Below are 14,342 nucleotides of genomic sequence, written 5' to 3' on the forward strand. Positions count from 1 at the left end.
GGCTCTTTTCAGGAACTTTTCTAGACTCATTGGAAGTTTTAATCTTCTGAGTTTGATCAAACAAAATTAAGTCAAATTAAAACCTCAATTTCACATACAGGATTAGATATTTGTTCGGGGATGTTGGGTTTTTTCATCTCTCTAGCAGCCCAGGTGAAGGAAATATAAACAGGACAAAGGTCCTCTGTGAAGTGCAGGAAAACGCAGTGCAGGAGTTAGCTGGGGTCAAGGGCCAGTTCTCAGCTACCTCCAGAAAGCCTCTGTTGTCCCCAGGAAAGTTATAGAAAGGGGTTTTCCAAAGGCCCGAGGCATAGGGCATGCCAAGGGCTACAGGCAGGAGAGCCAAGAGGAGAAGGGAGGACAGTTACAACGCTTTTCAATTCCATAACGCGCATTCGCAGTCTGCATTCAGGCAAAGGGGCTGTGGGTAAAAGGCAGTTTGCGGTCAAGTGAACTCTGCTCAGTTACTGAAAATGAAGACATTACCATGTGTCAGCCACCCCTAAACCTTGGGGGAGATGTTGGATGCATAGCAAGTGCAGCTATGGCAAAGAGCCACTGACTACATTCTCACCAGTTTGGGGGCGAGGTGCTGGCATTTACCTGCTTTGACTTTTCATTGTGTAGCATATGTCCAGCTTCTCCTTTCATCTGGAATGAGAAAGCACAGGCGAGCCGGGGAGTTATTTTCATAAACATCTAAGTAAGTAGGGAGTGGAGAAAGTCAAAGTGTGTGGCTAGCAGTGATTTTTGAAAAAAAAAAAAAAAATTGGCTTGTTGTTCTTCCTGAAACCAGACAAATTGATTTGAAAACTTAATGGAGAGATAGATGTACAAGAATAGCTAGAAAAATAACAGAAAAGAAAAAGAGTGGTGGAAGGGAGGGGGCTACTAGGTCTACCAACTACAAAAAATGTATGATAATGCTTTTTTAAGAGACAGGGTCCCACTACGTTGCCCAGGCTGGTCTCAAACTCCTGGACTCTATCCTCCCGCCTTGGCCTCCCAAAGTGCTGGAATTACAGGCATGAGCCACTACACCTCGCCAAAAATGTATTACAATGCTTTTTAAAAAACTTATTTATGCTGTCTTCATTTCTCCCTTTTATTAGAGAGCTGTTGCTGTAAGAGAAAAAAATGAACTTACCCAGAACTCAAAGAGTAGTTCTAGCAAGTTGGTTTGGTTTGTTCTTTTTTTTTTTTTGAGACAGAGTCTCGCTCTGTCGCCCAGGCTGGAGTGCAGTGGCGCAATCTTGGCTCACTGCAAGCTCTGCCTCCCAGGTTCACGCCATTCTCCTGCTCAGCCTCCTGAGTAGCTGGGACTACAGGCTTCCACCACCACGCCCGGCTAATTTTTTGTATTTTTAGTAGAGACAGTGTTTCACCGTGTTAGCCAGGATGGTCTCGATCTCCTGGCCTTGTGATCCGCCAGCCTCGGCCTCCCAAAGTGCTGGTTTGTTCTTTAGTATTACTTGTTGGTTGGTTTAAAAACATGGACCAAGATTTTTCTGAAACCAATCAACAATTCTATGGAAAAGAAAAAGGATATGAATATCAGGCATTAACCTCCTTTAACAATGCAGCCTAACAAGAATTGGCTAGAAGGACAATCATTAGAAATATGTCTGAGGGCCGGGTGCGGGCAGCTCACATCTGTAATCCCTGCACTTTGGGAGGCCAAGGTGGGTGGATCACCTAAGGTCAGGAGTTCAAGACCAGCCTGGCCAACACCGCAAAACCGCATCTCTACTGAAAACACAAAAATTAGCCAGGCATGGTGGTGCATGCCTGTTGTCCGAGCTACTCAGGAGGCTGTGGCAGGAGAATTGCTTGAACCCGGGAGGCGGAGGTTGCACTGAGCCAAGATCGCACCATTGCACTCCAGCCTGGGCAACAGAGCAAGACTCCATCTCAAAAAAAAAAAAAAGAAAAGAAATACGTCTGAGGCTGGGTGCAGTTGCCCACACCTGTAGTCCCAACACTTGGGGAGGCCAAGGCAAGAGGATCATTTGAGTCCTGGAGTTTGAGACCAGCCTGGGCAAACATAGAGACACCCTGTCTCTACAAAAAAAAAAAAAAAAAAAATTAGCCAGGTGTGGTAGCACATGACTGTGGTCCCAGCTACCTGAGAGGCTGAACTGGGAAGATAACTTGAGTTTGGGAGATGGAGGCTGCAATGAGCCATGATCAACTTGAGTTTGGGAGATGGAGGCTGCAATGAACCATGATCATGCCACTGATCCAGCCTGGACGACAGAGTGTGACCTTGTCTCAAAAAAAGAAAAAAAAAAAAGAACAATAGAACAATACTGGCAATAAATATTTTATGTTTTTATATGGTTGAAATTTTGGACCATATGAATGTACTAGTTGTTCAAAAATTTTAAATTTAAATAATAGTAATTGAAACTTAGATGACAAATTCTCCTCCATCACTCTGTCATCCCTGGTAGACAGCACCTGTCATTCCCAACATCTTTCACCTGAGACTAACTAAACTCACAGACCCAACCACAGCACTCAAGGCAGGCACACCAGTCCAGAGAAGCTAGCACATGTTATCCCATTGGCCATCCCTATTAGATAGTGTCATAACCTGGCTGTAGAGGAGCACTACAGATCATCTGGTCCCACCATGTTACAAGGATGAAAGAACCTAGACAAGAAGAAGCAGGTGACCTCCCAGAGTCTATAGATGATAAGTAGCAGAGCCAGGCTTAGGACCCAGGTTCCAGACTGGACTTCGTGCCACTTATTTCCATCTCTACGGATGTTTTATTCTTTTGTATATGATTGTACTTGGTTTTATTATTCTAAATGCATGTTTACCAGCTATGACTTTAGGAAATAACTGCTCCCCTTTGACCCATTTTTTTAATTATTATTTTTATTTTAATAACGAGGAGACGGGGGTCTTGAACTCCTGGCTTCAAGCAATCCTCTTGCCTGGCTTCAAGCAATCCTCTTGCCTCAGCCTTCCAAAGTGTTGAAATTACACCCATGAACCCTTTTTTTTAAATTGATTTTTTTTAGGAGATGGGGTCTCACCATGGTGTCCAAGCTGGACTCAAACTCCTGGGCTCAAGGGATCCTCCTGCCTCAGCCTTCTGAGTAGCTGGGACTACAGGTGTACACCACCATGCCCAGCCTCATTCACATTTCTTTTTTTTTGAGACAGGGTCTTGCTCTGTTGCCCAGGCTGGAGTGTAGCAGCATGATCATGGCTCACTGCAACCTCTGCCTCCCAGGCTCAAGCCTCCTAGACTCATGCAATTCTCCCACTTCAGTTTTCTGAGTAGCTGGGAATACAGACTACAGGCACATACCACCATACCCAGCTAATTTTTGTATTTTTTGTAGAGACAGTGTCTTACTACATTGCCCAGGCTGATCTCAAACTTGTGAGCTCAAGCGATCCTCCCGCCTCGGCCTCCCAAAGTGCCAGGATTATAGGCATGAGCCACTGTGCCCAGCCCACATTTTTTACAGATTACTTAGGCTGAAGAAAGGAAGAGAGAATGGTGACCTATAAAGTGTCTTTCAGTGTTTGAGGAGTTAGGACACCAGAAGGAGGTGATAAGCAAGCTGCTTATCATTACCACTGTGAGTCCCGTTACAGCAGGAGGGGTACAGTTAGCTCAGAGGAAGAGCCTCTCAGGGAGAAATACCAAGGCATCTGATATCCTGCCAGGGAGACACTGTCTGACTTGAGAGCAGGCACCAGGATGTTTAGTGTGTCGTAGGCCTAACCCCTACCCGGAGACGGGAATGGGTTTCAGACACTCTAGAACAGGGCCCTGTCCACACTCCTAGGCCTGCTTTACCCATGCTCCCTTCCCCTGCTCCCTTCCCAAACATTGCTTGACTGACAGCAAGGGAAGCTACTGAGGCTTGTAAGTGTGCAGTTTGTGCCTCAATGCAAGTTCTAGGAAAACCAGAAAAAGAGAAGTTAGTAGAGTGCAGCTGCAGGCATTCCTTCACTCCAGGTTCTGATACTGAATGGTGGCTGGGATTCCTCTGTGGACTTGGGGGTTAGAGGGTGCTCTGTAGTCATATTCTGCACCACCTGAGCTTCCAGAAGGACAGCTGAGCAAGCATTTCAGGATGGTAAGTCTCAGCCTAAACCAATTGTAAACACCCCTGCCCCACAACTAGGACAACAGACATTATTTAATAAATTGGGCTTATGAAGATTCCAAAGAATTATTCTTTAAATAATGATTTTCTCCACCCTCATTGTCCTAAGCAGTTCCTGTGGCTTGATTCTGAGTTTGGCTCACATCTCCAAGGTGGATAAGGGTCCCTTCAGAGAAGCTGCCCTTCACACAGTGCTAGGATTCTGGGATGAGGCAAAGTCATATTCTTTTTTTTTTTTTTTTTTTTTGAGGCAGTCTCACTCTGTCGCCCAGGCTGGAGGGCAGTGGCACGATCTCAGCTCACTGCAACCTCCGCCTCCTTGGTTCAAGCGATTATCCTGCCTCGGTCTCCCAAGTAGCTGGGATTACAGGGGTCTGCCACCATGCACAGCTAATTTTTTTGTATTTTTAGTAGAGTCGGGGTTTTGCCATGTTGGCCAGACCAGTCTCGAACTCCTGATGTCAGATGATCCACCTGCCTTGGCCTTCCAAAGTGCTGGGATTACAGGCATGAGCCACCGTGCCTGGCTTGTGTCATTTTCAGCCTGGCACTTTGTTTGCTGTCTGGAGTCCCAAAAAGCATGGATCATTAAGCACAAGGGAGGTAGTGGTGTTAGGTACTTTTAGGGCTAAACCTATCAAATGTTTCATTTCCCCCACCCTTGTTGTTTGTTTGGGTGTTTTTTTGTTTTTTGTTTTGTTTTGTTTTGTTTTGTTTTTGAGATGGAGTCTCACTCTGTCACCTAGGCTGGAGCGTAGTGGCACAATCTCAGCTCACGGCAACCTCCACCTCCTGGGTTCAAGCAATTCTCCTGCCTCAGCTTCCCTAGTAGCTGAGATTACAGGCATGCACCACCATGCCCGGCTAATTTTTTTGTATTTTTTTTTTAGTAGAGATGGGGTTTCACCATATTGGCCAGGCTGATCTCTAACTCCTGGCCTTGTGATCCACCCGCCTCGACCTCCCAAAGTGCTGGGATTACAGGCGTGAGCCACTGCGCTCAGCCGTTTGTGTGTGTTTTTTTGTTTTTTTGTTTTTTTTTTTTTTTTTTGAGACAGAGTCTCACTCTGTCACCCAGGCTGGAGTGCAATGGTGCAATCTCGGCTCACTGCAACCTCTGCCTCCCAGGTTCAGGCAATTCTCCTGCCTCAGCCTCCCGAGTAGCTGGGATTACAGGCACGCACCACCATGCCCAGCTAATTTTTGTATTTTTTTTTTTTTAAGTAGAGATGGGGTTTCGGCCGGGCGCGGTGGCTCACGCCTGTAATCCTAGCACTTTGGGAGGCCGAGACGGGCGGATCACGAGGTCAGGAGATCGAGACCATCTTGGCTAACACGGTGAAACCCCGTTTCTACTAAAAATACAAAAAATTAGCCAGGCGTGTTGGCGGGCGCCTGTAGTCCCAGCTACTTGGGAGGCTGAGGCAGGAGAATGGCATGAACCTGGGAGGCGGAGCTTGCAGTGAGCCGAGATCGCGCCACTGCACTCCAACCTGGGAGACACAGCGAGACTCCGTCTCAAAAAAAAAAAAAAAAAAAAAAAAAAAGAGAAGGGGTTTCACCATTTTAGCCAGGATAGTCTCAATCTCCTGACCTCGTGATCTGCCTGCCTCGGCTTCCCAAAGTGCTGCAATTACAGGTGTGAGCCACTGCGCCCGGCCCTTTTTTTAAAAAAAAAAATAGAGATAGGGTCTTGCTATATTGCTGAGGCTGGTCTCTAACTCCTGGGTTTAAGAGATCCTCCTGCCTCAGCCTCCCAAGCACTGGGATTACAGGCATGAACCACCGGGCCCAGCTCAAATATTTAATGACAAGGAACCAAGTGTCAAAAGAAACACCTCAACTTGGGAAATACTTGGGAGATCTAAATGTCTGCAAACCATTTGAAAACAGGCAGAGCCTTCACGTTAGTGTGGATTTCCCTCTTCAGTGTTTGTTAGGAAGGATAAAAGGTTCTGTTGACCCTGTTGAGATAACTATCCTGTTTGGGAAGGGAGTAGAGAGGATTTGGGGTTTGTTTGTTTGCTTTTCAAGCTTACAGAGCTCTTTTTACTATGCCATGCCACAGGGAACTTCACTCACAAGTCCAAGTGTCCTAGCCTTTTCCCTGTCTTATCAACTCCATTATCTTTGCTAAGAGCTTGCAAAGCAAATGAGACATGGCCTTTGATCTTTAGGAGCTCATCCATTCCTTCCAAAAACATTTACGAACTTACTATGTGCAAGGAGCTGTAGAAAGTGCTGAAGATGCAAAAATGAGAAACTCTCAGTCTGGATACATATTCATCATTCTGAAATTTATATCCAAAGTACTGGGCTAGAGGTCTATGCCAGAGCTAAGAAACTACTAGACAGGTAGGAGATCTGGTACACCAAGAAATCTCTATAGGAAGACAATGTCCAGGCTTTCTTCATGCTCTTGGATACATGGTCTCCAACTTCAAAACTGAACTTTCTTCCCAGACTGCATTTTAGCTTATCCAAAGAATGCTGTTTTTAGTCAGACCATAGTTAAACAAGATAGATAGAAGAGAAAAAAATATTTAACAGTCTGCCACATGAATACCAAAATAGCCATTGAAGACATTCCTTACTCCATTATTTAGTTAAGAAGAAGCAGTATACTTTTTATGAGGATATAGATGATGATTCCAATAAAGAAATAAGTTTGGCCGGGCACAGTGGCTCATGCCTATAATCCCAGCACTTTGGGAAGCTGAGGCAGGAGGATTGCTTAAGCCCAGGAGTTCAAGACCAGTCTTGGGTCGGGTGCAGTGGCTCATGCCTGTAATCCCAGCACTTTGGGAGGCTGAGGTGGGTGGATCGTTTGAGGTCAGGAGTTCAAGACCAGCCTGGCCAACATGGCAAAACCCTACCTCTACTTAAAAATACAAAAATTAGCTGGGCATGGTGGCGGGTGCCTGTAATCCCAGCTACCAGGAGGCTGAGACAGGAAAATTGCTTGAACCCAGGAGGTGGAGTCTGTAGTGAGTGGAGATTGCGCCACTGCACTCCAGCCTAGGCAACAGAGTGAGACTCTGTCTCAAAAAAAAAAAAAAAAAGACCAGCCTGGACAACATAGTGAGACCCTGTCCCTACAAAAAATTAAAAAGATTAGGTGGGACGATCACTTGAGCTGGGGAGGTGGAGGTTGCAATGAGCTGTGATTGCACCACTGCACTCCTGCCTGGATGACAGAGCAAGACCCTGCCTCCAAAAAAAAAAAAAAAAAAAAAAAAAAGAAACAAGTACATATAGAGACTGAGTCAGATAAAGACCAAAACAGAAATAAGTGCACAGAAGTTTTCCCTCTCTGGAAGAAGTGGTATGCTTTCTTATGGTGTGCAAAGAAAATTGGACAATCCATTTTTCCCTCTTTTTAAAGCACCTGTTTATTTTCTCTACAAATCACACCTTCCCCACCAAAATGATTTAGGTTATTGTCTGATGGTTTCTTATCAGTTTTTATTTATTTGAAGCTGTTCTATATATCCTTTTATTGGAAACTACCTCAAACCCTTTTGACATATAGGCTGGGTATAAAGTATAAATAAACAGAATCAGATATTGAAATTCAAAACAAAAACCAAGAGGAACTAGGATGACTGTCAGTACAATAAGATCTTGGCTCTGGAAGAAGACAGCTCTGGTTCACTCTACAGGGCAGAGTGCTGATCATGCCCACTGTGTCCATGTTATGGAAACTGCGTATTGCTGAGACTGAGTGATTAGGGGCTGATAAGTATGTTTGACACTGGACTCCTCTGCTCTACGTACACCTTCTGGCCAAAGGGAAAATGATTGCTTACTTTCTGGTGGTGAGAAGGCTTCTCGGCTGTAAGAGCAGCAGCATTTATCTGTTGACATCTCATTTCATTAGAACAAACAAAGCATTTCCTGACATGTCATTTATTCTTTAGTTACGCCAATATGGCCATATGCCATTTCCAGAGATACTTATCTAGGTACTGAGTCCTCCAATTGTATTGTTCTGCTGAATATTTTATGCCAAAGCAGCTTGCTTTCTGTGCCTCTCTGCCTGCCTGCAGACATGTTTTCAGTTTTACGTGAACATGGTCAGTCAGAAAGGTTCTAGGGGAGACCTCAAACATGGTAGGCAGTGGGTCTTCACCCAAAGAAGCTCCTTAACATTGTTTGCTAATGATAGTGTTCAAGTTAGAAATTTTGGCAAATAAAACTAGCAACAACATTTACTAATACACTGAAGTACCATAGTCATTACTTTCTGTGACTTGACTAATTCTTTTTTTCTACCTTTTGGAGTGTGCCATCTTAAGAACTGGAAGTTGGACTGGGCATGGTGTCTCACGCCTATCATCCCAGCACTTTGAGAGGCTGAAGCGGGAGGATTGCTTGAGTCAGCCTGGGAAACACAGGCCCTGTATCCACAAAGTATTAATATAAAAAAAATTAGCCAGGTGTGGTGGCTCATGCTGCAGCCTGGGCCACAGAGGAAGACTCTCAAAAAACAAAACAAAAAACAAGCAAACAAAAAAAACAAACTGGAAGTTGTATTAGAGCTCATCTATTCAGATGCCCCCATTTTCCAACTGAAGAAACGGAGGTGCAGAGGTATTTAGTATTTGGCTTCAAGTTGGACACCTATTTTTTTTTTTTTTTTAGATGGAATCTTACTCTGTTGCCAGGCTGGAGTGCAGTGGCGTGATCTCGGCTCACTGCAACCTCTGCCTCCCGGGTTCAAGCGATTCTCCTGCTTCAGCCTCCTGAGTAGCTGGGATTACAGGCATGCGTCACCACACCCAGCTAATTTTTGTATTTTATTTTTTTATTTTTTATTTTTTTAGTAGAGACGGGGTTTCACCATGTTGTCCAGGATGGTCTCGATCTCCTGACCTCATCATCTGCCTGCCTCGGCCTCCCAAAGTGCTGGGATTACAAGCGTGAGCCACCACGCCCAGCCTGGACACATATTAGTGGCAGAACTTGAATTCAGTGCTCATTATACCAACTGAGACTACAAAAGTATAGAATACATTGATGTTGAAGAGCACAGGGTGAGTGTCAGGGATTGAAAGGGACACAAAAGCATGAAATTGGCCTATATTAGCCATGAATAGTGAACTAGATAGTGTGTGTGTGTGTGTGTGTGTGTGTGTGTTAATACCAAAGGACACATTTTCTCTAAAATACTAATCATTCTTTCAAGAAACATTTATCAGATGCCAGAGACAATGCTAGACATGGGATAGAAAGATGAATAAGACATGCTTTTTGCCCTATTTTATAACATCGTATAACTTTGATTTTCCAGAGGAAGTAGGAGGATAATAGCATACTTATTTTAGAATGGAATGCATTCAGAGGACAGAAAGAAATGAAGTGCACTAAAAGTAAATAGTTTTTAAACATTTATTTTTTTAATTTTTAGAGATGGGGTCTCACTATTTTGCCCAGGCTGGTCTCAAACTCCTGGGCTCAAGTGATGTTCCCACCTCAGCCTCCCAAAGTGTTAGGATTACAGGCATGAGCCACCATGCCTGGCCGAAGATTCTAATATTTTACAACAATGAATGGATACTTCCTTAAAGTGAATTTGATATTCTATTGTGAGTTTATCCAAATTTTATTTATTTATTTATTTTGAGACAGGGTTTCACTCTGTCCAGGCTGGAGTGCAATGACCCAATCATGATTCACTGCAGCCTCGACTTCCTGGGGTCAGGTGATCCTCCTGCCTCAGCCTCCCTAGTAGCAAATTAGATACTTTTAAGTGTGGTTCTGGTTTTTTGTTTGTTTTTTTTTTAGTGTGAACCAAGAATTTTATTTATTTTTATTTTTTAGAGATAGCATCTTGCTCTGTTGCCCAGACTGAAGTGCAATGGCTCAATCATAGCTCACTGCAGCCTCAATCTTCTATGCTCAGGTGATCCTCCCACCTCAGTCCCCTGAGTAACTGGGACTACAGGTCTGTGCCACCATGCCGGCGAATTTTTAAAAAATTTTTGTAAACATGGGGTCTCCCTATGTTGCCCAAGCTGGTCTTGGACTCCTGGGCTTAAGCGATCTTGGTCTCCCAAAGTGCAGGGATTCCAGGCATGAGCCACTCTGCCCTGCCTATGTGGTTTTGTTGAAAGCAGATGATTCTCAGTATGCAGGCTTTTTATTAAAGAATCCCCAATCTAGATAAATGACACAGTGAAGCTATAGCTAATGTTTACAACTTCAAGAATCTGAGTAAAGGACATGGGAATAAGGTGAGGCTGGAAGGAATACAGACGGTTTAATCTTGAATTTTATTTGTCTACAGCCCAACTCTTTCAGATTTTCTTTTTTCTTTCTTTCTTTTTTTTTTTTTTGAGATGGAGTCTCGCTCATGTTGCCCAGGCTGGAGTGCAATGGCATGACCTTGGCTCACTGCAGCCTCTGCCTCCCGGGTTCAAGCGATTCTCCTGCCTCAGCCTCCTAAGTAGCTGGGATTACAGGCACCCACCCCCACCATGCCTGGCTAATTTTTTTATTTTTAGTAGAGACGGGGTTTCACCATGTTGGCCAGGCTGGTCTCGAACTCCTGACCTCAGGTGATATACCCACCTTGGCCTCCCAAAGTGCTGGAATTACAGGCATGAGCCACTGCGCCTGGCCCAGATTTTCTTTCATATTCTTGTTTCCTGGATATTCTGCATGACTGATGAATGTTCCTTTTTTTTTTGAGACAGAGTCTTGCTCTGTCACCCAGGCTGGAGTGCAGTGGCGCGATCTTGGCTCACTGCAAGCTCCGCCTCCCGGGTTCATGCCATTCTCCTGCCTCAGCCTCCTGAGTAGCTGGGACCACAGGTGCCTGCCACCATGCCTGGCTAATTTTTTGTATTTTTAGTAGAGACAGGGTTTCACCATGTTAGCCAGGACGGTCTTGATCTCCTGACCTTGTGATCCGCCCGCCTCAGCCTCCCAAAGTGCTGGGATTACAGGCGTGAGCCACCATGCCCGGCCTACTGAATGTTCCTATTTTATAGATATAAATACATCACCTTTATGTGAATGTGTATTGTTTTGTAAACAACTTGTAAAATTATTGAGACAATTTACTCTTAGAGGGGGGAGAAAAAAGACCTCATGTTCATCTGGTCTACCCCTTCCATTTTATAAGCTAAGGAGGAAGCCCTAGTTAGTAGAAATGACTTGCTCCAAACTCCACATGGTTTCTGGCAAAATCTAGGCTTCTTAACACTTTGCCTAGTGCTGTATGTATTTTGGGAATAGCATAACTTCTATTTCATAAGAAATGACACAGGGAGAGGGCAACTGACCCAAAGATTAGAACTCCCCTTACTTCAGCCTCTGCTCTCAGACTGTATGCTAGGAAAAAGCTGAGCAGTCGACCTCCAGGGCTGAGGAGACTGACCTGTAATGTAATTACACAGCTTAAAGCCTCTGGTGAAGGGGGTTTTGAGGAGCTGCTATGACTCAACATCTGTACTAATCTGAGGCTTATGATAGAGTGGCCGATATTCATTTAAGAAGATGAAATGCGGCCAGGAGCGGTGGCTCACATCTGTAATCCCAGCACTTTGGGAGGCCGAGGTGGGCAGATCACCTGAGGTCAGGAGTTTGAGACCAGCCTGGCCAACATGGCGAAACTCCGTCTCTACTAAAAATATAAAAATTAGCTGGGTGTGGTGGTGCACGCCTGTAATCCCAGCTGCTCTGGAGGCTGAGACAGGAGAATCGCTTGAACCTGGGAGGCGGAGGTTGCAGTGAGCCAAGATCATGCCACTGCACTCCAGCCTGGGCGCCAGAGCAAGAGTCTGTCTCAAAAAAACAAAAAAAAACAAAGATGAAATGCGGCTGGGCACGTTGGCTTATGCCTGTAATCTCATAACTTTGGGAGGCCGAGGTGGGTAGATCACCTGAGGTCAGGAGTTGGAGACCAGCCTGGCCAACATGGTGAAACCCCATCTCTACTAAAAATAGGAAAATTAGCCGGGTGTGGTGGCGGGCACCTGTAATCCCAGCTACTTGGGGGGCTGAGGCAGGAGAATCTCTTGAACCCAGGAGGTGGAGGTTGCAGTGAGCTGAAATCGCGCCGCTGTACTCCAGCCTGGGTGACAGAACGAGATTCCATCTCAAAAAACAAAAAAAACAAAAACAGAATATGAAATGCATGAAAGGAAAGGTTAAAAATGATTCCCATGGGCCAGTTTTAGTAATACTCTCTTCACTCCTTTTGCTGCATGGTACTTGCACCCTTTGAGCTTACTGTTCTGCTTGATTGCATGTCCATGAGGCCGAGAATCTGCCTGTCTTGTTTACCACGAGATCCACAGAATCAAGCCCAAGCCTGGCATGTAGCAGATACTCAAGAAAGATTTGCCGAATAAATAAGAGATACACGAATCAAAAGCATTGCTTTTTGCCCTCAAAAAGTGTTCAACATTTGCTATGGAACATTTTAGCACCATTCCCTTGTGCTAATTACTTTCGTAACTAAAGTTAGAAGCTGATGCTCAGTGCATCTGTGTTTTAGCAAATTGAATTGAATCTGTATATCCCACTCAATTTAATTGGAATTGCACATGAAACTGAAGCAACCCACAAATCAGCATCTTGTCTTGCTTGCCTTAAGCCCCAGAAGGTCCTGAAAGCCACTGTTCTATTGTTCATCTCCATCTACACACTTTACTGTATGCCCTTTACTCAATAACCTTCGTGGAGTGTTTCCATAGGTACTATCAAGCCACTAACGATTTCACAACTGGAGCCACTGTTGGTAAATCCAAGTATGTTGCATCAAAACAGTTTCAACCTACTTGTCTAGCTCATAGCCCACACATCTATCCAGAGACTTTAAAACTGTTGTATTTTGCCCCATACCTTCCAGGTGATGGCAGAGTAGAGATGAGAAGCAATTAGGCAGCAGTTGCTTCCCAACAGTCTCTTCCAGTTTGTTCTGCCTCTCATTTGAGTTCTGAATTAGGAGTTGCTCCTTTACAAATGGTTTTAAAGTCAAACAATTACTTGTCCATTACAATCACCTGTCAATTGCTAGAAAAATTAGACTACTGAGGAGGTAGATGGTACAAACACAGGCAGAGGATACAGACATTAGTAAGAGACAAGGAGGCGACTGCACTACAGCAATGTCCTAGGACAAATTCTAACCCTGCCATCTAACCCTGTTTAGAGGCAAATCTAACCCTGCCATAAGTAGAGAGGACAGGGTGGTGGCAGAGGTGGGAAGAGTGTTGTTTTGCCCTTACTTTAAGTGAACCTGGACATGTCCCGACCTTTGCAAATACCACCCCTCCCCCGTAGTTCCCACTTACCTCTGCAGTGGGCTGTGTCCAAGCTGCTGAGGTCCTTGCACAGGTCAAATCTAAGTTCTCTTCCCTTTCAGCCCCCTCTTTGGTGGCTGTTGCTGCTGCGGCTCTGCTGCAGGCTAACCTTGTTTTTGCTCGGGTGGGAGGCTGGCCATGGTGATCTCATTACAGAGCTGCGTACTGGCTCGGACCAGGCACGTGATGAAAAAAGTTTGGGTCTGTGTGGGCTGGAAACAAAACACCCTTCTTTCCAGAGGGCATGTCCTTAAAGCGGAAAGGGAATCTAAGCTCAAGCAGGAACTTGAAAAACGTGCATTTGGCCAAACTCTGGGCTTCCCTCCCCCTGCCCCCTTTTTTTCTTTTAAAAAATTTTCTCCATCATCTGCAACTTAAGAAAATGTCGCTGTCCCATAGGAGGAGGCAGATGCAAGAAAAGATGTGGGTGTCAGATAATGGCAGGTAGTACAAGTTGATAAAAAGGTGACAGAGACCAGAGGATCTCATTTTCTTTTTTTTCATTGCTTCTTTTCCTGTGGAGGGCAGGCAAGGGAGGAGAGATGCATCAGCTATTTCTAGTGAGTCTAGATGCAGGAAAGGCATGCCTGTGGAGGGTGAATTTGCACTGTGATTGAAATAGGGGAACTTAGGATACAGGACCCATGACATGAAGTGAGGAGCACTTTGGAAAAAGAGCTGCTTTTAAATTTCTGAAAACTTTTTAAATAAGCAAATGTGCAAATGATATAAAATACAATATGGTCAAAAGAATGTACAATGAAAAGTCTTTTTTTTATTTCTCCTCAGTCCCCTTTTTTTCCTCCCAAGAGACAACCTCTGTGACCAGATTTTTGTATATCCTTCCAGAGCTTACCTATGTAAATAGAAACATGTGTAGGCCTTGTGCTT

At 44.7% G+C, this 14,342-nt stretch overlaps 1 protein-coding gene across 3 annotated transcripts in view; it reads right to left on the reverse strand.

The window, feature by feature from the left end:
• FAXDC2 (fatty acid hydroxylase domain containing 2) overlaps nt 1-13,658 on the reverse strand; it is a 32,686-nt gene extending 19,028 nt beyond the window's left edge. The window contains exons 1-3 of one of the 3 annotated variants that reach the window (XM_055112821.1): nt 13,443-13,658; nt 1,148-1,527; nt 604-651 (exon numbers count right to left, since the gene is read on the reverse strand). In XM_055112821.1, coding sequence (XP_054968796.1) covers nt 604-651 — 48 coding nt within the window. In that variant the 5' untranslated portion in view covers nt 1,148-1,527; nt 13,443-13,658. Of the gene's footprint in view, nt 1-603; nt 652-1,147; nt 1,528-12,990; nt 13,340-13,442 lie in introns of those variants that run through there. The other 2 variants (XM_063604279.1, XM_003828967.5) reach the window with 2 other exon arrangements.
• Nucleotides 13,659-14,342: the final 684 nt, after the last annotated feature.

This window comes from Pan paniscus, chromosome 4 (genome assembly GCF_029289425.2).
Source record: "Pan paniscus chromosome 4, NHGRI_mPanPan1-v2.0_pri, whole genome shotgun sequence".
In the NCBI taxonomy this organism is placed as follows: Eukaryota; Metazoa; Chordata; class Mammalia; order Primates; family Hominidae; genus Pan; species Pan paniscus.